Source organism: Podarcis gaigeae (genome assembly GCF_964106915.1).
Source record: "Podarcis gaigeae genome assembly, chromosome: 3".
NCBI classification, from domain to species: domain Eukaryota; kingdom Metazoa; phylum Chordata; class Lepidosauria; order Squamata; family Lacertidae; genus Podarcis; species Podarcis gaigeae.
Window position 1 is genome coordinate 71,936,615 of NC_139680.1, and position 23,023 is coordinate 71,959,637.

The window sequence follows — 23,023 nt, forward strand, 5'->3', positions numbered from 1 at the left end:
TACCTTTACTACTTGAACATTCACAGTGTCCCCCAAAGAATCATGGGAACCGTAGTTTACCCTTAACAGAACTACAGTTTCCTGGATTCTTTGAGGGCAGACGTGTGCTTTAAGTGCATGCTGTAGATATGACTGGTGGGCTTGGTGAATAGGGGCTCTTTTGTTTTAAATACCTATATCCAAATGTTGTACAGTCTGTAACACAAAGATCATGAGATTAAAAAGTGTCAATATTTTACATTATGAGATGGTCTGATATTCTATCATCTACTGTCTGCCTTTCTGTAGTTGTGTGTTTTACATGTAACTTGTGGTCCCAGATGGAGATGCGCTTCTAGAGAGACATCCATCATGTTCACTGGTACCTGGTTATGCATCCGCATCCACATCAGATGTTTGCATGGAGATATTCACTATTGGCCTAGGGCTACTAAAGAGTGAATGACTGAAAGTGAAAGGAAATGTGACTGAATGTGAAAAAAATGAATTAGTACTCTTAGAATCATAGAATCATAGAGTTGGAAGAGACCACAAGGGCCATCGAGTCCAACCCCCTGCCAAGTAGGAAACACCATCAGAGCACTCCTGACATATGGTTGTCAAGCCTCTACTTAAAGACCTCCAAAGAAGGAGACTCCACCACACTCCTTGGCAGCAAATTCCACTGCTGAACAGCTCTTACTGTCAGGAAGTTCTTCCTAATGTTTAGGTGGAATCTTCTTTCTTGTAGTTTGGATCCATTGCTCCGTGTCCGCTTCTCTGGAGCAGCAGAAAACAACCTTTCTCCCTCCTCTATGTGACATCCTTTTATATATTTGAACATGGCTATCATATCACCCCTTAACGTCTTCTTCTCCAGGCTAAACATGCCCAGCTCCCTTAGCCGTTCCTCATAAGGCATCGTTACCAGGCCTTTGACCATTTTGGTTGCCCTCCTCTGGACACGTTCCAGTTTGTCAGTGTCCTTCTTGAACTGTGGTGCCCAGAACTGGACACAGTACTCCAGGTGAGGTCTGACCAGAGAAGAATACAGTGGCACTATTACTTCCCTTGATCTAGATGCTATACTCCTATTGATGCAGCCCAGAATTGCAAGACTGAAGTCTTGAAGGACTTCAGTACAAATCACTAAACATGACCAGTGCTTACATTTTAACAAAGAGTCAGATCAACAACTAAGGTACAATAGGTTTTATTTTTATTTCATTATAAATAGAGATGTACAGATGAAGGCCAATACTGAGGTTCCTTCCCAGGAGCCTGTCACAGTAAACTCTTGCCTGTTTGAACCCACAATTAACTTTTTCTGCCAGCATCCTTCAACATAGACATGTGGACTTCTGAAGACCAATTCAGACAACTTCACACCATTCACCCAGCAGCTGAAGCCGGCAGCTGTAGAAGCAGCAACAGTAGACATAGCACACAGAAAACAGGATTAAGAAGCGTCCCTAAATGCAATTGTGTCTAACAAGGTACAAAGTCCCAAATGATCATTGTGCTATAAAAAATATTACACTTCATAAAACCAAGTTTGTTTTTTAAAAAAGTTACTCTGGTACATATAATAAATGTCTGTACACTGCAGCCCCTTTCAAACATGAAACATTGAAGCATGGACATTTCAAACCAAACAGTTCACAAACATGGAGGTGGAGTTGGTAAATAAAATACTGCACCGCTATCTAGAAAAACTATTCCATAACCACAAACCACAAAATGAACCGTTTACAGCTCCATAACTTCATGTGTGGAACAAGGAGGAAGAAAATGGAAAAGGTGGCGGCAAAGATAGAGAGAAATGGGATGCCCTGCCCACTTTTGGTTCTGCCCCTTCCCACCCCTGGCACATTGTCTCTAGCAGATTTCCCCTGAGGAAATGTGGCCTCTGAGAAAAAAAGGTTCCTCACTTAGGTTCCTTAGACTCAAAAGTGTCCAGTCGTTTCCTGCAGATCAGGTTTTGCACCTGTTTGATTGGTTCAGTCTTTAAGGCATTTCACAAGTCTATTTCACAGGAGAGTGCAAAGGTAATGTGCCTAACATGCAGAACCTCTGGATCACCTGCTACAACTATAGTGGCTTTAGTGATTTCAGCTTTTTAGTCTTCCTGGGTAAAGTATTTCTCTGAATCATGACACACCCTTTCATCCCTGACCAGCTCTTCAAAACCTTCAGGGGAAGATGTTCTGAAAAACTGGATCTATGTTCCCACCGGTTTGTTTTCATGATTTCATGAACAGCATTAGAGAGCACGGGAGCAAACCAAACATTTGGCGTCAAACAGCTTTTTAGAGTGGGAACCAAAAAGGCAGCCTTCCTGATATGACAGTTCTTCTGTGTAGGGTTTTGTCAAAACAAGCCTCAACCATTCCTCTTAGTCTTACTTTCTTTGACACTGATCCCAGAGTGGTGTGTATGTTTGACCTCTCATGAGGTGCAGGCTGCGGATTCTGTGGTTATTTCAGTTGCACTATACAAGCAACTAGCAACTAGAAGGTGAATTAAACCAGGTGAATCATGGTCTTGGAAACCCTGTGGCACTAGGAGTACTGCTGAGAATTAATACACTGATGGGGTGTCTGCACAGGTTCCAGATGACTAGTACACCACTGTCTCTGGGTGTTTTGGACTGCATTAACTCCAACCAGTGATCTTTTCAAAGCCAAGCAATTATTTGCACCTGAACAGCACATAGGCAAGACAAGTGAAAGCCACTGGTTGTTTCATTAGGAAAAGGCCTGAATTTGCAGTGTGTCCATATTCTGAGGAAGAAGCAAACTGTATTAATCAAAGACAAAGCCCACAGCTCCATATCTGTGCTTGAAACAATTGTAACGTTAGGAGACGTTTTAGTGTGTTTGAGCACCTGAGAACAGAGGGATTCAGTCACCCCAAATAGCAAGTGGCCTCATGGTGTTACGCAATGACGCAAGCAGTTCTATGCAACTCTCACTTCATACACACACACATGGGTTTACAAGGGCATTTTCCAAGGTGAAATATAGATTTGTATAGTTGGAAGAGACCATGAGGGCCATCTAGTCCAACCCCCTGCAATGCAGGAATCTTTTGCCCAATGTGGGGCTTAAACCCACAACCCTGAGATTAAGAATCTTATGCTTTACTGGCTGAGCTATCCTGCATGAGAAACTTAATTCAGATATATGGTAGCAATGGCAGTTGGAAAATAGGAAGCTGCCTTATACTGGATCAGCTCACTAACTGGGTCCATCTAAGTCAATATTGACTGGCAGTGGCTCTCCAGGGTTAAAGACAGGGGCCCTTTCCAGACCTACCTGGAAATGACAGGGAAGGAACCCGGCATCTTTTTGCATGCAAAGCATGTGCTCTTCCATTAAGCTATTGTCTTTTTCTGGCAACTGGAGTACCAGTGAAGTCCATTAGATGAAACACAGATTTGGAAATGACTGAAAAAGCACATCAGATGCAATGCTTCTCTAAATCCAGTGGGACGAGAGAGTACAAGGTATTACAAAATTAATCTGTGGCACATAATATATTCCACTGGGAAAAAGCACCCAAGCACCATGATTCTGTGAAGGAGCAACATGCAATTTCAGTTATTTCTAGATGTGTGCATTGCATATAATGCACATTACAGTTGTACCTTGGATCCCAAGGTACAATCGGAAGCTGTGCCTTGGTTTCCGAATGTTTTGGAAGTCGAATGGACTTCCGGAATGGATTCCATTCGACTTCCGAGGTATGACTGTACAGTACTTATACTCCTACTGCCATTATCACCATAGATGTGAATCATCACCATGCAGACTCTACAATGGGATGCAACATCTCCTGTGGTATCTATGGGTAGAAAGGGCAATATTTACACACAGTCAGTCACTTATGGACTGGACTAATATACCCTTGGTTGAGTAGGGTTATGATATCAGTAAGTCCAATAAGTAGTGGAATTGCACTCTGATTGTTAGGAAATAGCCAGGGCTCTTGTTGATTTTGGGTGCACTGGGCTCTTCTATTTAAAGGAGCAAGCAAGGACAAAAGTGAACACAACAGAAAAACAGGTCCACATGTTCAAGATTTCAAAAATATACAATACACCTATCGCCTGTCAAGCCTGAGCCAAAACCTTCATTTTATGGAGTTTCACAGCATTGTTTTATTCTAAAAGTCACACTTCAAGAACAGCTTCTCTGCTGCCATCCTGTGTGCGCAGCACATAGAAATGAAACATTAAATATAATTTAAAAATTAAGGACAAAATAGAATAAAATAAATTACATGACGTTTTGTCACACAGAAACAGACTCCAAGGAGCACATTACAGTAGCTAATGCAACAAATCTGTTCTCTTGCATCTGCAGGCACAATTGACACCAATCTCCCAAGCTGCGTTTAGTATTGGTATGGCTTCACCACTCAGCAAAATAAATGTAATCTATAGGACGCCGTTTCCGTGTGCTGCTCTGGTTCACCAGAAGCGGCTTAGTCATGCTGGCCACATGACCTGGAAGCTGTCTGCAGACAAACGGCAGCTCCCTCGGCCTATAGAGCAAGATGAGCACGCAACCCCAGAGTTGCCCACGACTGGACCTAACGGTCAGGGGTACCTTTACCTTTATAGGATACAATATTCTGTCTTCACGTCCCCCCCCCCCCCAATAAGAGGAAACGAGAGACAATGTAGCATGCTGGTTTTTCCTGCAGAGTTTTGAAAGGTGGCGAAATCCATAATAAAAATGCAAGTCAAGTAAAGTGCTTAAAATAATGGCCGCAATACAACTCAGAATCATAAAGCTGCTAAACCCAATATTTCAAAGGGCTTAAACATGCTTAAGTCTGTTTTGGGTTGTGGCCAATGAGTGCAATCCAAAGTAATCGACCAACATAGCACTTGCCACTGATGTCAGTGGGAGGTGGAACGTGTCCATTCTTGTCAGTCACTTTATGCACAACACAATCACAGTTACGCCTGTTTCCACTGATGTTAGAGAAATACTGTAATTTTTTTCTCACTGAAATTTCTCCACAGGCAGTTTCTTTCGCTTCTGTTTGTAAGAGAGTAGGTTATTTTGTCATGTAGCTAACGTGGCATTATGAGCCATTATTTTAAATGGAACAGGCAAAGATCTCCATCTCCATGATAAAAGTAGGAGAGTTTGTAACACAGCATAGCATACTTAGAAAACACTACTCTTGCATTCATTCATCCACACAGAGGGAGACTAGGTCATGCCTACTGCCCCACCAAAACCTCCACACACTCAAAGTTCTATTTGCACAGAGCCTCCACATATAGGCCTATGGTGCCATAAGGTCCTGTATCCATGATCCATACCCTCAATTTATCCAAGCATAGATAGTTGATTAATTAATTAATATAAGAATGGATGTCCAGAGCAAATGCGGTCCTTGAATGTGTGGCTATCAGCATCAGTGGGTGCAACCACAGTCTCTCCCCCCCCCCCCCACCATGCATTATTTGCTGTACAGACCAAACACACGAAGGGTGCTTTTTGAGACGTACAGCAAGCACTACTCAGCCAGCTCTTCTTTCTTCATGTTAAATACCGTTCTTAGTAGGCCATTGATTTCACAGCATCACATGCCTCTTCCTTTCACACTCAGCTCTTTGGAGATGAACTCTGCTGCAGCTGATAATGGGTAGCAGGATCAATTGCTAGCTGCGACAATTCACCATGACACAAATGCTGGTAGAATTGACCCCTAAAACCAAAGCGACTTGTTTCTCTACTGAAAATTGCTTACAAAAAATGGCCTTACATAGCATCTAAAAGATCCCAAAAATAACATTTGGAGAAAATGAGAATAGGATCTTAGCAGTATACACTTAAATAAGAAGCAGTACAGCAGTTGAAAAATTGGCACATGACATCTTTGAGTACCTGCTAACTCAGGATCTTGGCATTAACTTAAAAAACAAAAGCAACAAAAGGATTCGGAAAGCAAAGGATATCTTTGCCTTATGCTGGAGTTCTGCTAATTTTAGCAATTTATGTGACAATAGTCCAAAGTCCTGCAAAATTAGCAATACAGATCAGCCTCTCTGAGCAACATGCGGCGCATGTTTTCCCTTTTTAAACCAGGCATTCTTTGGGACCACTACAACCTCGTAGAGGTCAGTCTTTTCATCCCCCTCCGCTGGGCCAGGTTGGAGGACAATACAGGTTCCAGCTTTGGTGCCTGAGGTGTTCGGTTTAAAGCAAAGTAGGTGGCTGCCATTGCTCCCTGCAAAATAAAAATTGAGACCATGCGGATTTAAGAACAATGCCTGCTTTCACTTTTTAGTCCCACTCCCCACCCCCAATTTAAAGAAGATGGGGATGTTGGAGATAAGCATTGTCCAGTGCACAGCGGAATGATGAAAAGTACGTGCCAACATGCTCTATATTACTTTATTTACACTTCAAAGCTGGTAATTTACAGAAAAACATCTTCCCTCTGCCGGAGCAGAGAAAGGCATCCTCTCTCCTCTAAAGCACAGAGAGAATCACACTGAACTGCAAAGAACAGTGAAAAACAGGAAACCAGTGTACGTCACATCCAGTCTCCTTTCCCGTGAGAAAACCCAACAGCACTTGACTGTGGAATGTAAACATTGTCTTGTGACAAGCACTTCGCTGCTCAGTGAAGGAAGCAGAAACCAACAGGGGAATCTGCATCAAGACATTATAGCAAAGGGAGCTTCTCCCAATTACTGCTTCCTTACTTTCTGAAGCAGGAGCCTATATTCTTCAACCGCTAAGGCTAGTTTTGACTGTGGGACTCAGCTGAGTCATTAGTTATATATCACACTGTGGATTATCATGCATATGGTTGCTTATGTTCATATGCAGCAAAAGTGCATATTGGAGAAGGAGTACATGTTTGTTGGTTCATGTGTGCGTGCCTACACATAGGTGAAGAATGAGGATTCCAAAAGGTTTCTCTTTCCACCAGATCTTTCTGAACTCACCCAGAAAAAAATGTAGCTATACATGTGTATGTGCAACTCCTCTTCTACCAGTCCTTTATACTAACTGACAGATGGAGACTAGGATTTGGGAAGGAGGCAGGAGGAATCTAGGGCCCTGTCAGAGCCTCATGCCTCCTTCCCAAAGCATAGTCCCTCGCTTACCCAGTTTTGGGAAGGCAGCCTAAAGGCTGGGAGGCGTCAAATGTTGTCAAGGGCCACCCCAAAAAGGTATTAAGGGCCACATGTTGGACCACACTGCTCTAGGGCCATCATTCTCCTTTTCTGTATGCAAGAATACAAAGAAGCTTCATTTGGACTTACCTTTACCAGGTGAACATCCTGTCGGCTGAGCTGATTCTGGGATAGATACTCCCCGTTTACTATCCACGGGTGCCTTAGAACCAGGGCTGCTGTCAAGCGCTGATGGGGGTCTACGTGAAGCATCTTTGACACAATATCCTGTTAAAAAGAAATTAGAGGAGAAGGAAACTTGTGATTTTGTTTTCTTTTCCCCATGAGGATTTCCATTTTAAAGCCTGGGTAATGGTGGTAGTTTCAAAATATGGAATACTGGAATGGAATATGCCACTAGGAACTCATCATCTGAGAACTGGTCCTGCGCCCCTTGAATGTAGCCACTGCAAACAAAATTCCATGGTAGGTTGCTGGAGTGGGGTATGAGGTGGGGCAGGGAAAGACATACTGTCACAACCCCACACACCAAAACTCTCTAGGATGTTGTCTTTGAAATGTGTATGTGAAACAGCAATCTCAGTGTTGACTTTTAGGCAGGTAGAACAGAGGATTAGTAAACTTACTTGGGTTATAACACAGAATGCAGCATGCACAGAAGTGGTCCTAGCCAGTTAGTGCATTCATTCCCTGCAGCTAAGGGTGCTTCTAGATTATCAGCTTATAGGGGATTCATCCTGATTTGTTTGTGGAGAGGTTAGATGACATTGTGTCAAGCAACTGTTACTCCACACTTTCCATTGCTTCCCTTTTTGCAAATAGTCCAGTCTTTTGGGGAAGCAGGTTTTCAGCATAAGACTTCCCAACCTACTGTACTTAGGCAACCTGAATTTGTCAGTATGTGACTAAATCCCATAGAAAAACAGCAACTGTATTGAAATGCCCTAAAACTCCAAATCACCATTTTCACACTGGATAGGATACCCTGCAAAAGAGGCTTTTAGCAACAGCTTCCCTGTGTTCAAGCACAGTTTTGAACTTATCCTTAGAAGGTATGTGAAGGCGCTGCAATGAATTCACAGCCCAGTTCTGCATATTAGGTGATCAACATAGGAGTCAACTCCTGGGGGCTGAGGTGCCTTTGCCCCCCTTAAAATATTTGAGGGAGCCAGGCCTCCCCAAAGTTGATAGGCATTGCCACTCAAATGTTGTGCATGTGCTACATCATGTGATCAATGATGCAGGGTGCAGCTTACCTGCCCCCCCAATATGTTACTCAAGTTGGCACCCCTTGTGATCAAGTACTAGTTTTAGTCATTAAGGACAATATGTCGATCACTTGTCAAGGGGTCCATGTAATGTGCTACTGTATTAAAACAGCTAAATGTATTAAGACAGTTGAAACAGTCTCTTTTTCTCATGTACTAAGGATTGGGATGGGTGAATAAGTCTACTTCTGGTCCATGCTATCTTCACATTCATTCACCCATAAGTCCATTCTATCTGTTTCTGTTTTAATCTATTGTTTTAAAAACAAATACAAAAAATTGTATTGAAGTAGACATTTCTAAATACAGTGGTGCCCCGCAAGACGAACGCCTCGCAAGACGAAAAACCCGCTAGACGAAAGGGTTTTCCGTTTTGGAGGCGCTTCGTAAAACGAATTTCCCTATGGGCTTGCTTCGCAAGAAGAAAGCCCATAGGGAAATCTCCGGGGACCTCTTTTAAATGCTAGCGGTGGGGAGCAAAGCCTTTCCCCCCCCCCCCGGCCTTCAGAAGAGGTCCAGGAAGGCCGGCTCCCCACCGCAAGCATTTTAAAAGCAGTCCGGGATAGCAGGGAAGCGCTTCCCGCTATCCTGGATGGCTTTTGAAGGCAGGCGGGGGGAGCAAAGACTTTTGCCCCCCGCCCGCCTTCAGAAGAGATCTTGGACCTCTTCTGAAGGCGGGCGGGGGGCAAAAGTCTTTGTCCCCCCTGCCTGCCTTCCCGGGGGCTTTTAAATCGCCCCGGGACAGCGGAGAAGTCCTCCGCTGTCCCGGGGTTTTTAAAATGCTGGCGGGCGGCAGCGAAGGCTTCGCTGCCGCCCGCCAGCATTTTAAAATTGCCCCGGGACAGCGGAGAAGTCTCCGCTCTCCCGGGAAGGCAGGCGGGGGGGAAGCAAAGACTTTCGCCCCCCGCCGGCCTTCAGAAGAGGTCGGGGGACAGACTGTCCCCGGACCTGGTCTGAAGGCGGTTTCCATAGGAACGCATTGATTGATTTTCAATGCATTCCTATGGGAAACCGTGCTTCGCAAGACGAAAAACTCGCAAGACGAAAAGACTTGCGGAACGAATTAATTTCGTCTTGCGAGGCACCACTGTAACTTTTCTTTCAAAATATGTGTCTGAAAACAATTTTGATACGTTTTTGAACCACAAACAGCCTTGGAGGTTTCGAAAGGCCAACCTAAAAATATGTTATCTGATTACCTTAGCAGCATCAGATATTGAATCCCAGTTTCCTCCTGTAAGTGCATACTTTCCACTGCCAATTCTGGCCAGAATCTCCTCTGGGGTATCATCGGGCCCATTTGCAAAAGGAGTGAATCTGTTGAGACACAAGCGGGTATTTTAAACAGGTGTTTGCACAATGCAGAGTTACCAGAGCATAATAATAGGTTTGGCTTGTATAAAACTTTTAATCAGGGCTCACCCACTGAAAAAATAACAGCATTATTGATGAAAATGATTAACCTAATTAACTAAAGTAACAACAAAAATTGTGAGATGAGGCCCTTCATTCTCATGGACACAACTGTACGACACCTCTTTTGAACTGTGTCAGTCATAACAAAACATCATCCAGAGGGGGGGAAAGGGTGTTCCTCCCTCCAAAATGCCCCCCTTTATTTATCTTCCTTGCAAATAGAGAATGTTTTGGTCAATTTTTTATTGTGTTTTTTTTTTAAAAAAAACTTAAGTAGTAAGGAGCTAACCCCTTAGCAGGACAAATAATTGAGATCTAGCACAATGGGGTGGGGTGGAGGTGAATCTGCATACACACTATACCTTAAAAGCATATTCAAAGCCTATCCCCCCCACCTCAATAATGCTGGGATTGGTATACCCCTTACAGAGCTACAGTTCCCAGCACCTTAATAAGCTACAGTTCCCAGGCTTCTTTGAGGGGGAAATGTACTTTGAATGAATAGTTTAGCATGTGGCCTGAGACTTAGGAAAGTGTCAACTCTTATTTTTAAAGCATAAAAGAAAGCAGAACAAGACCTCATTTTAGGAGCTGAAATAGATGTGATGCTAGTCATACAATTAGCAATTGTGTAAACAGCTTTTTACAAGTAAATGGCAGTGTGGGATCTCTGTTTCAGCATGGGACCCTGCTATTGGGGACAAGGTGCTTTAACCCTGCTCTGGATTGAGCTCCCAATTTGGATTGGGTCACCGTTGCTTGCAATTTACTTTTAAAAAGTCATTCATACAATTGCTGTTTACAAGGAAGGCATCCCATTTGTTCAGCAGACTTTGTGTAAAATCCCAATTTTGATTGTTCTTTGCAGTAAATTACAGCAAAAAGGAGCTCCTTGGGTGATGCTTGGCATTGGTTACCTCCAGGGGGGAAACTTGGCTGCCACTGCAGTAGCCCATGGAGAAGACTTCCAACTTGTGCAAAGATACTAGGAAGGCCTTGCACCTACCCTGCTAACATGGTGTACAATAGAATCCCTAAGCTCCAGATATCACAGGCTGCATCATAGCCTTGCCGTTTCAGGACCTGTGGAAAGGAGAACAGAAGCAGAAGAACGAGGTTATAAAACTCTTTTTGGAACTGCCAACAAATTTATGATAGTGGCTTGGTTCACATTTGCTTGAGCTTGTTGGAAAGAGTGATCACCTTGGACAGGGAAATAATTGTACAAGGAGACCTAACAATGCAAGTTGAGGAAATGAAATACAGTCGTACCTTGGATCCTGAACGCCTTACGAGATGAACGTTTTGGCTCCTGAACGCCACAAACCCGGAAGTGAGTGTTCTGGTTTGCAAACGTTCTTTGGAACCCGAACATCTGATGCGGCTTCTGCGGCTTCCAATTGGCTGCAGGAGCCTCCTGCAGTGAACCAGAAGCCGCACTTTGGTTTCCGAACATTTTGGAAGTCAAACGGACTTCCAGAACAGAAAGAGGTACGACTGTATTTCATTACACAGTCTGGTTTTGTCACTATGTATTCTTGACTCCTGCATCCTCAAAAGGCAGAAAATATACCAAAGGAGGGAGAAAACTGATGCCAGTGCTTGGCCAACTCATAGCAGAGAACTAGGGTCTCCACCTGAAGAATGCAGCCCTGAAGACTGCAGCAGTATATTCAATGAATGGTTGATTTTGCCCATAGGAATAAGAATTAGGTTTTCAAAAGTGATAGAGCAATTGCACAATTTAAGGCTACATGCTTCTTTTTATTTCATCACTTGGGCCTTAGTGTTTGATGGTGCCGTTGGGTGGTTGATTTGTGCAAAACAAACAAACAAAACCTGCCCCACTTCCAGACCACTATCCAGAGAATAGATTTGTCCCTTACAACACCAAATTTTGATCAGTTGATCATAAACAAAGGATCCATAGCATTTAGAGCATGGCATCTTCCCAGAAGCTTATTTAAATCTGTTTCACACATGGCTTTATTCTTACAGAACTGTTATTGCTACCATACAAAACAAGCATATATGTTATGTATGTGTGCACTTGTCATGAGGCTTCATTGAGAAGTTCAATTCAGTTCATATTTAAAGCTGAATTTATTAAATTCACACTTTCCAAAGCAACATGAGAACTGAAATACAGTCATCCTTCCAAATTCACACTTATTTGAATTTTGTGATGCAGTGATCCAACTGAGCATTTACAAAATGCATATGTTAGGGAGAAGTGAGAATAAAAATGGATATACTAGGAAAAAATAGCATTCAAATAACATTAAAAATGCATTCTATTAGGAGAAATTGTTTGCAAAAATGTGTACATTAGTCAAAACTGCAAACAAGCATGGATTTATTAAAAGAAATTTGCTGAATAATTTTCATGAGGTTTGTTTTTAAAAGAATAAAAATAAATTGTAAGTTGCTGAAGTAATGTGGAAAATTGAATTTATTATTGGAAAAATGAGAAACTGAGAGAACGAAAACTGACAGCTCCTTCCATCCCTAACTGTTACATATAATGAATGTGTGTGTCTTGTGCCACAGACGCAGTTGTTCATTCCCATATTTGTTCCAAACAAATCAAGTTTTCAACATGTAACCAACTATAACATTATGCGGACAATTATAATTGTTGATGATGAAATACTATTTTTCAAGAATTAGTTTCATTGATCAGAAATGTGTTTAATGTTTCAGAAATAAACTGCTATGACTACATGTAAAGTCACTATGGATTTTGAAACAAAGCAATAGTATGGTTTTGGCTTTTATTATATACTGATAGCATGAAACTGCCTGTGGGAGTCTTAATAATGTAAGCTAGAATGGTTATTATCAAATGAGACTTTGAGACTGAAAATACAGCACAGCATGTAGCTGCATGTTTGATGATTACACATAAAATTCTCCCTATGCTGGGCCCAAACCTAAGAAGTATGGTGAGTGCTACCTGGCACTAGATCTGTAATGTCTTCCCCAGCAGTCTATAAGACCACAGATAAAGCCCACCTAGGCTTGGATGAAAACTGGAGAATAAAATAATTTACACACTGACATGAGATTAACAGCCTTTGTGATTCATGGTTTGTTTTCCTGCATTTGTTCCCACTAGATGGCAGGCCAATTCCTCCTCTCAGATATCCTTAACAATCCACGATAGTTCATGTTGTAATTATTACATTGCCGTCTACTAAAAGAAAATCAATGGGTTCCAAGTAAAACAGAGAAGACTAATGTAAGCAGACATGTTATTTCGCCTTTGCCATTCCCTCTGGCTGCTTTCCTAACATTCAATTTAATTGGACAAATGTTTCAGAGGCAAGGGAGTCTGGGATCAGAGCGAAGTTGGAGGTGAACGTCAGGATATTAGAGAAGAAAATGTTTCAAAAGCTGCTTGCCAAAACTGCTGTGGCATTTCTTACAAAGAGCAAAAGGGGAAAAGGGGTCTAACTCTTCCTCTAACAGTTTTTTGCACCCTGAACCTTCATCCAGCCGATTTATACCACTCCACACCACATCCTGGTTTGCATGTTTGCAAGGCAAGAGCCCTGAGTCCTGTGGAATGCCACATGCAGACTCCCATGGGTTTGAGATTGCCTTTTGCACATGTCACCTTCTGAGACAAATCAGGCAAAAAGCAATAAAACCATCAGACAATATGATGCTCAAGGAAAATGGACTCGTATCAAAAGCAATTGAGAGGCCAATCTAAAGCTGTTTTGCCTCTCCAACAATGATGTAAATATGGGATATGATGTTACAGTTGCTGGAACAGGGATCGCTCTGCTATGTACCTCAGGTGCTACAAAATTGGCTGTATAACATGGTGTCATTAACAGGCCATTCTCAGCTCTCAGTTGTTTGGCAAATCCAAAATCACAGATCCTGATGGAGTCGGGGTTACCTGACTCATCCATGTAAAGAATATTACTAGGTTTCAGATCTCGGTGAACAACCTGCAAGGAAAGGAAAAAGGGTTATATAAAGTGAAGTAGCTGTTGAAATTATAAATGTCAAATTTGGTTTGTGTTGGAATCTGGAAATTCTCAAGATTTACCATTTGAAGTTTGTTTTGGCATTTGGTGTCATGCCTTGCTAATGTTGACATTTACCAAATGATAATGTACATAGAGTTGCATTTTAGTCGTAAACCAAATAAATTTGATAATTCTTTTCTATTCACCTCTGGTCTTCTGAAATGTTACAAATTTTCACTAAATAGTATTCACTAAATTAGTATTCACCCAGAACACGCACAGGGCCATTTGATTTCAGCTGGCTATGTTGTCTGCCTCCTCTTTACATAGGATTAAATATATCCCCCCCCCCATATAAAATACTGAGGCAAGTCCAAATATAAATGTTTATGATAGTCTATTATACCCTTTGGGTTTAAGGAAAGTAATAAGGATTAGCTCTTTGGTATGGAAGATACTATCCAAGTGTGATATCTTTGATATGGCATTCCTTATTCTACAGGCGTCTTCTTCAATAGTAAATTAGAAACTTACAAGTTTATGCACATTTTGGGTAATGCCCAAATAAGAAATAAAATAAAGATAACATTTTTAGAAAGCAGAAGAAATTGTACTTACTCCCTGGGAATGCAAATAGTTGACAGTCTTGGTAATAGTACAAAGGACAGCACTGGCCTCTCGTTCTGAGAAGCACTTCTGCCGAAGTATTCGATCTAAGAGTTCCCCTCCTCGCATCAGCTCCATCACAAGGTATACATATTTCCCATCATCATAGACCTATACGTGCAGAGAAGCAATCAGGTGTGTGATTCAAAATTCTCCATCCATTTATTTATTTATTTCATTTATTGCCCTTCCTCCCTAAGGATGTAAATGTCATGTGGGCACTGTTCCAGCACAAGGTTTTACCAGAAGACAATGGAAGCTAAAGTAGCTGAATAGGAAACCAGTAGATGGAGGAGATTCCTCTTTCACTTGATGCTTGGAGGTGGTGTTTAGAGAGGGTCCTCCTAAAACCCAACCTCCCAATGGCAGCATTTTTAAAAAAATAATCACCATAACATGCATGAATCCATAGTGAAAAAATAGAATTAAAGTGCTGATTGTAACAGGAGAAAACAGCAACACTATAAAGCACACTAAAGGTAAAGGGACCCCTGACCATAAGGTCCAGTCGTGGATGACTCTGGGGTTGCGACGCACATCTTGCTTTACTGGCCGAGGGAGCTGGCGTACAGCTTCCGAGTCATGTGGCCAGCATGACTAAGCCGCTTCTGGCGAACCAGAGCAGCGCACGGAAATGTTGTTTACTTTTCCGTCGGAGCGGTACCTATTTATGTACTTGCACTGCATTCTTTCGAACTGCTAGGTTGGCAGGAGCAGGGACCAAGCAACGGGAGCTCACCCCATTGAGGGGATTCGAACCGCCAACCTTCTGATTGGCAAGCCCTAGGCTCTGGTTTAACCCACCGAGCCACCCGTGTCCCTTAAAGCACATTAGCCTCTGGGGGGGAAAAGATGGGGGGAAACCTTTTTTTTTTACGAAAGGGAGTACATAAGCCAATCCCATCTATAATAATCACAATACATACTCCCAATGGCAATATGTTGGGTGGATAATTTAAAGAGAGAACTAGTTCTAGGCTCTACCTGACTGATGGTTGTATACTCATATAGAATGGTTGACCTGCCCCTTCCTGCTTGCTGGAAAGATGCTGCATATCCCCTCCATCATTTGGTGATATAAATATACGTGAATAACTTGGTGGGAAACAGTAGCAGAAGTAGCCTCCAAAGCACATAGCCCATTCTGTTTCTGCCTATTGCACATTGGTGAAGAAGCCACTTGTTTCTTCTTTAGACTCCTCAGGAACCTACCACGCTGATGTTTGCAAGATAGTAGTAACTAAGTGCCGTCAGAAGTCTCGACAACACATTGCTGATTGTCTAGTTTGACCGTTGTGGTTTTGGTTATTTCCAAACCACCTAGAAGCTCCATGTGAACATCAAAGTCCTTGCATCCCAGAGTTCCTAATTTTATTTATTTAAACCTTTACTTTATGGCCTCTCCCCTGGAATCTAGTGTAACTGAGTCACCAGTAAAAAAAAGTTATTTTCCTACAAGTAACATGAATACATTTAACCAAACTCAAATCTCCACTGAGTCATATATGCACAAAATGTAGCTGGAATTGGCTTCACACCACTGTCTACAACCAGCTGTTCATATTTTTCTGTGGATGAGTTTGGTGACTTGAGAGACCACTTACATCTTTAAGAGTGATGATGTTTGGGTGCTGTCCATATCTCAGAAGAATCTCAATTTCTTCAGAGGGGTCCCTTTTGCTTTTATCAATGATCTAGAAGAAAAGGATTCAATGGTAATTAGGTGTTGTATTCAAGTGAAGGTGTAGCTAACATTCATAAGATTCCTTTGTGTGTTTACTCAAAAGAAGAGCTTCAAAGAAATGGAGACATACAGTGCATCAGCACACTAAAATTTCAATTAGCAATAACTGAGCCTCAGATTAACCTCATTGGTTACAATGCTGCCACAGACTCATTGAGATACAGCAACTCATTGGTTAAGCAGGATAACTAAAAACAGCAAATCGTAAAGCGGGAGGAAATCTTCGTAGCTACTAACAACAAATAGATGTCAACTGTACAGGTGAAACAGAAAAAGAGGTGGCGGGTTTCGTTGCTTAAACTTTTCTATTTGGTACAACATGTGTTAGGATACAATGGTTTGCTTCCAATAAACCACAAATTGAACTCCACTCCTGAAGCAAGATTTCCCCACTATATACCCCACCCTCCACCCAATTGGTGTGGGATAGGGTACTGGGGCTGCAAATGGAGGGGAGAAATTATGGTGGAGTCTGTTGTAGGAGTAGAAGTGCCTAGATTGTGACAAGGTCCTTTTGGATCCAGCCCTGTATTTGTAGGGCATATGTGTGGGATGCAAGATACTATCCACAGTGAAATGCATTTGGGGGGGGGTATAAAGAATTAATTTGTAAATTTTGTGCGTCATTTCATATTCAGGTCACTCTGTAAGAAAGAGCAGATCCACTATGTGTCATATAAATATAAAGTCCAAGGGTGGGAAGAGCATTAACAGCCGTCCTCTGGCTGGGGCGGGACAATATGGGATTGAGGGGGCAACTCCCATCTCTTGTGGGGGTGCAATTAGTGCCAGCACTGTCCGTTAAGAGTTTGGGTGTAATCTTCGATACCTCCCTCTCTATGGAGGCGCAGATTACAGCTATAACAAAGGCAGCATTTTTCCATCTCCGCCAAGCTAAGCAGTTGGCCCCTTATCTCTCTCGCCCTGACCTAGCCACTGTGATCCATGCGACGGTCACCTCCAGACTGAATTATTGTAACTCGCTCTACGTGGGGCTGCCCTTGAGACTGACCCAGAAACTCCAGCGGGTGCAGAATGCCGCGGCGAGACTCCTTATGGGGTCTTCGCTGCGAGATCACATTCATCCGGTACTATACCAGCTGCACCGGCTCCCGGTGGAGTACAGGATCAGGTTTAAGGTGCTGGTTTTAACCTTTAAAGCCCTATACGGCCTAGGACCCTCGTACCTATGGGACCGCCTCTCCTGGTATGCCCCACAGAGAAACCTACGGTCTGCAAATAATAACATCCTCAAGGTCCCAGGCCTCAGAGAGGTTAGGGTGGCCTCAACTAGAGCCAGGGCCTTCTCGGCTGCAGCTCCAATCTGGTGGAATGCTCTGTCACAAGAGACTAGGGCCCTGCGGGACCTGACATCCTTCCGCAGGGCCTGCAAGACAGAGTTGTTCCACCAGGCCTTTGGTCAGGGCGCAGCCTGACTCCCTCCTCTGGCAACCTGCACAGAATCTTGCTTAATTAGTTGCCATTAATTTGATTTTAATTGATTTTTATAATGAAATATTTTTAGAATGTGTGAATATCTGATTGATTGTTTGATTGTTGTTCGCCGCCCTGAGCCCGGCTTCGGCTTGGGAGGGCGGGATATAAATAAAATTTTATTATTATTATTATTATTATTATTATTATTATTATTATTATTATTATACAATGCAGGAATTTTAAAGTGGCAGTTTTGTCTAAAATTAATTAACCTGTAATATTAATACTGAGTAAAAATACTGGAGGTCTTTACTGCTATGAAATACATGGGGTTCAATTTAAATACCTCTCCTAAAAATAAGTCATTGTGTGGTTTTTAATCTGTTTTTGTTGTTTTTTTCTGATGCCAAATTACCACTGTTGTAAGAAAATTACTATTGCTAGCATTATTTTAAAAGAACATGGCCTAATTCTATTTTCCCCCTCAGATGAGAGGTATTATGATTTTAACTGTTTCTATGGGATCTTTCCTTTTTTTGCACAGTGAAGCTTGATTAGCTTCAGCAATTCATTCGTGCTATGATTAACTTTTCCATTACATTGGGATAATCACTATTTTGGAAAGAGATAAAGGAGAGAAACACACACACACACACACACACACACACACTTTGAGCAGCATGGCCATTAGTACAGAATGTGCCATAATATCTGCAGGCACTATTGGTTCAGTCACTTCCACTATTCATTGACTCAGCATTCATAACACAAGCCTTCAATTGTACTGCTATTAGCACTCTGGGCATTTGAACATTAAGCCCTTTAATTAAGCAATTCACAAAGCATCTATCCGTTGGGCTAAATTAACCCTTATGATAAACTTGGATCCCAAATAGTGCAATATATCATAATGCCATTATACAAATCTATGGTGATACCACTTTTGGAATACTGTGTGCAGTTCTGGTCACCTCTCCTCAAAATGGATATTATAGAGTTGGAAAAGGTTCAGAATAGGGGGACCAAAATGATCAAGGGGATAGAGAGCAATTCCACTGCGAGGAAAACCCTGATAAGCAGCATCTCTGTGCTTAAAGTTGAAGACCTTGGTTTATACCACGGCAGGTGGTCCATTAAATACTACTGAATAATACCAAATAAAATATGTAGGGAAAACAATATGCAAACAGCCTTAGATGCATGCAAATGCAAATTAGTTGTGGCTTTCCATGATATATTTCAACTGAGGCTTTCACTGCTAAGCAGGTTTCCCACCTCTGAATCAACAAAATATAGCAGTGGTAGAAGGAGAAGACTCAGCTACAAGAAAAGGAAAAAAAGATACAAATTCACGAGCACAAGAAATACAAAGACATACAGGAACTGAAAACCCAGTATTTACATGTTTGAAGATGTAATATTATTTGCTGGTTGTTACATCATTGCAGCTTTGCAAATGATTCTGCTAACAGTGAATGGATAAAGTTTCCCTGAGAATGAGTGTGCAAGCTCCAAATGTGTATATGATCAATTGTTTATAATAAATTTCTTCTTCTTGCCTCAAACTATTAAAATTCTGCAGATGACAGCATGACAAGGTGATGTCTTACCTTCACGGCAAACTCTGCTTCTGTGGATTTGTGTACACACCTCTTGCATACTGAGTAAGAGCCAACACCAATGTCCTCCTTGATTTCATAACCATCTGTAAAGTGAATATTGTTCCCATGTAACTGCTATAGAGGAAAACAAAACAATAGCATAAGAAGGCAGGTCTTATGGCAGTATCCAAAAGAAGACCAAACAGAGCTGAAAACTAAAAGACAATTGTTCCTCACATAGCCTCAGCAGAACTCAGGTCTTAATTTATGCCAGTCCAGTTAAAACTACAACCCTTTGTACACTCACTTGAAATTAATCCCACTGAGCTGAATTCTCAGTGTGACTTTCTTCTTCAAGTTAGGGATGAGGAACTCTGGATCCTCCCAATGTTGGATTTCAACTTCCATCATCCTTGACCATTGACCATGTCGGGCTGATGAAAGTTGGAGACCAACATTGGGAGAGCAATGAGTTTTCCCTCTCTGTTCTAAGCAAACATAAATGGGATTAGGCTGTAAATGATGCTAAAACATTAAAAAAGAATACATCAGTGTCATTAAAAAAAATAAAATACATTGCTCTCTGGGTGTTTTAATACAAGCATCTCATTACCAGAGTAAGGAATTAAAACACGCGCATATAATAATTCATGCATCCTATATTAGCCACCTGGAACTATAGCAGCTACTGTTACCTAGAGAAATTACCTCACTTTCAATTACAGTGGTACCTCGAGTTACAGATGCTTCAGGTTACAGACACTTTGGGTTACAAACTCCACTAACCAGGAAGTGGTTGCTCCAGGTTAAGAACTTTGCCCCAGGATGAGAACGGAAATCGCGTGCCAGCAGGAGGCCCCATTAGTGAAAGCACGCCTCAGGTTAAGAACCGTTTCAGGTTAAGAACGGACCTCTGGAACGAATTAAGTTCTTAACCTGAGGTACCACTGTACATCTAAGAAACAGAACCCTGGGCAGGGCTCTGAAGACATTTGGAGGATTGACCCTCCTGCATGAATCTAACCATCAGCTGCAAACATTGTTGGTGGCTCTGCACTGTGATCCTCTCCCAAAGCAGGTGCAATTGGTTGGGACTTTTTGGTGGTGGTGCCTTAATTGTGGAACTCCCTCACAAGAGAGATTAGACTAGCCCCTTCCCTCTTGTCCCTTAGGGAAGCAATGAAGACATTTTTGTTCTGCCAGGTTTTCAATGCTTTTAAACTTTTTTCTAGTTATGGGCTTATCTGTTTATTGTGGTTTGAAGTATAACAGGGGGCTTTTTGAGAGCTGTATATAGGAGTATATAGGAGTGGGCTTAATTTTTAATGGCTGGAGGAAACCTGTTTGTTCCTTCCCCAAAGCACCCTTGAAATCTCTTTCTTTCTTTCACATAAGTGAATTGCTGCCCTTTAATCCTATGGAACAAAACACTTGAAGACACTGCTGCTCTGCCTACTTGTCATTCTTGATGCTGAGAGGCTTGCCTGCAGGGGCATCCAATAGGTCTCTGTGCAGAACATGAAAGAGAAGCACTGAGCTTCTCAGGAGTCCTTGCAATATGCAAGTTCTCCTTCCATATAAACATTGCCTGCCATTTTTCTGGTGTTTAATAATTCTACCAAATTTGGCTAATGAAAGTGGCATTATATATTGCATACATGCAAAAACATCACACTGAAGGCAGGCAAGCACCACAGCATTTCAGGTAGAAGTCTGGGTCCCAGTGACTAAAAATAAAACCTAATAGAGTACTGCAAGCTTCTTGAGATTGCATTTAAGTATCACGTTATGATTTCAACTTGCATCATGATTTCTGTCAATAGGACTATCACAATCAGGAAAATGTATACAATACTAAGGAATAGGCCTAACACTAATGTCCAGCCTGTGAAAAAATATTGTGCTTTGGGCTTGTGCCTAACATTAGTAAGGGTCAACTGTGTTCACCCTGGATATTTGCAAATATGGCAGACAGCCATCATCCTCCAGTGACCATACACACTTTCACCAGATGCATCCTTACCTGGACAATGGGGTGAACTGTGATTTTGTGGACTTCTTGCTGTGGAGGCTCCTGCACCAAGTTGGATGCAACGAAGCTGAATCCCCTGAAGAGATTATGAGCGTTGGCACTTGGAGGGACGCCTGGGGAATCTGCAGAGGAGGTGAGATATGATTCAAGGGACGACTGGGGATTCCAAACCAATACAAAGAGAGTACAATATTTCCTTCGGGAAATTAGAATGCTACAATGCAGGTCCTACCAATGCTGTAAAGAAACAACTCCAGATTAAAAAGTTGACCCAGCTGACAGCAGGCTACCTTAGTGGGTGCAGGACTGAATGTGTGGCACACACAGCTCTGTCTGCTCCTCACCTGTGAGCATCTCCTACCTGGGGCAGCTGCCTCACTCTGCCTGTGCATGCAAACTCTTCCCAGTCCACCTTTACTTAAACATAAAGCTGTCTCTGTACTTTCAGGAGTGGCAGTGTGAACATAGTAGATGGTGGAATGAGGAGCCGAGGTACAAAATTACTTTTAGAATTGGGAGCAGCATATTGCAAAATGAGCCATGCCAGTAACTCCCCTTTAAGCTTTAGATGCTAGAACATTGGTTATTGAACAAATTTCTTTTTTCTTCTTTCTGCTGTGCAGATTGCAGAAATGGTTTGCACCACAACAGTACACAATTGATATCCAGCTAATCCAGGCTTCCTCAAACTTGGCCCTCCAGATGTTTTTGGCCTACAACTCCCATGAGCCCTAGCTAGCAGGACCAGTGGTCAGGGGTGATGGGAATTGTAGTCTCAAAACATCTGGAGGACCGAGTTTGAGGAAGCCTGAGCTAATCTGTTGATTTGCACCAGTGTGGACACAAACTAAAGGTGAAAAATTATGATCAAGCAGCCAGTTATTTAGGCAGTCAGTTATCCAGGCTGGGAGATGGCAGTTTGCGGCTGTGTGTACACTCTTGTTTACTCTTCATCCTGTGAGCTCCCACTGCTGGTTTGGAAAGCAGTGTACACATGATGTTAACCAAAAGCCACACCTTTCCTGTCATTTTTAAATGAAATAGTACATTCTGATGTGTTTCTCCCTAAATCAGAATTGGGGGAAAAGAACGGAGCTGCATTTTAATCTAGTAATGTGAACCTAGCCTATGTCATCCAATCACCTGAAGACTTTACTATTCACCTGTTTCCCTGGATTTCTGAGTAGATGCAGATGTGTTGGAAATTCTTGTCCACACTACAGTTTCTGTCCATGCTAGTATTACTCCAGATTTTATAGAGCCAAACTGGTGTGGGAAAATATCACAGTATGGACTCCTTCCATGTAATCTGGTCATTTCACAAAATGCTGGAGGCACAGAAAGGAACGTTGCTGCAGCAGCAACCACACTGCCAGAGAAATGCAAAAGCTCACACTAACTTGATCTCTATAACTGAGAAATTGCCTCAGGTTAAGAGCGATGACTGACTACAGCAATTTGAGAACTCTGCAGTGAATGAGCTAATTTGGTTTTAGCTTGGGACAGAAAGGAGCAATTTCTGAGGTGCTATTACTGTATGTCAGAATCTTATGCAGGGAAGAAACAGAAGATATGAATAGGGTGGGTCAAAGCATAACACTCTCTGACTCATCTGCACCCCTTGCTTTGCTGCAAATCTGGAAGAGGGGGGAAAGGCTGGTGTTTTATTAGTTTTTGCTTAGAGCTCTAATATTTCCAGCGATGTGTAGTCTAGTTGCCATAGGAA

At 42.2% G+C, this 23,023-nt stretch overlaps 1 protein-coding gene and 1 long non-coding RNA gene across 7 annotated transcripts in view; one reads left to right on the top strand and one right to left on the bottom strand.

Moving 5' to 3' along the window:
- Window positions 1-1,176: 1,176 nt before the first annotated feature.
- The window catches only part of RPS6KA2 (ribosomal protein S6 kinase A2), a 188,590-nt gene continuing 166,743 nt past the window's right edge, over window positions 1,177-23,023 (bottom strand). For 5 of the 6 annotated variants that reach the window (XM_083732336.1, XM_083732338.1, XM_083732339.1 and 2 more), the window contains 9 exons: window positions 21,289-21,419; window positions 19,275-19,400; window positions 16,088-16,177; window positions 14,436-14,594; window positions 13,635-13,796; window positions 10,841-10,917; window positions 9,618-9,735; window positions 7,280-7,417; window positions 1,177-6,231 (listed from right to left, as the gene is read on the bottom strand). In XM_083732336.1, the coding sequence (XP_083588462.1) occupies window positions 6,106-6,231; window positions 7,280-7,417; window positions 9,618-9,735; window positions 10,841-10,917; window positions 13,635-13,796; window positions 14,436-14,594; window positions 16,088-16,177; window positions 19,275-19,400; window positions 21,289-21,419 (1,127 nt within the window). In that variant the 3' untranslated portion in view covers window positions 1,177-6,105. Of the gene's footprint in view, window positions 6,232-7,279; window positions 7,418-7,479; window positions 7,624-9,617; window positions 9,736-10,766; window positions 10,918-13,634; window positions 13,797-14,435; window positions 14,595-16,087; window positions 16,178-19,274; window positions 19,401-21,288; window positions 21,420-23,023 lie in introns of those variants that run through there. The other variant, XR_014562513.1, reaches the window with a different exon arrangement.
- LOC310841598 lies at window positions 1,382-22,944 on the top strand. The gene is made up of 4 exons (XR_014562579.1): window positions 1,382-1,475; window positions 19,247-19,328; window positions 21,277-21,430; window positions 21,746-22,944. It is a non-coding gene; the product is annotated as an uncharacterized lncRNA (long non-coding RNA).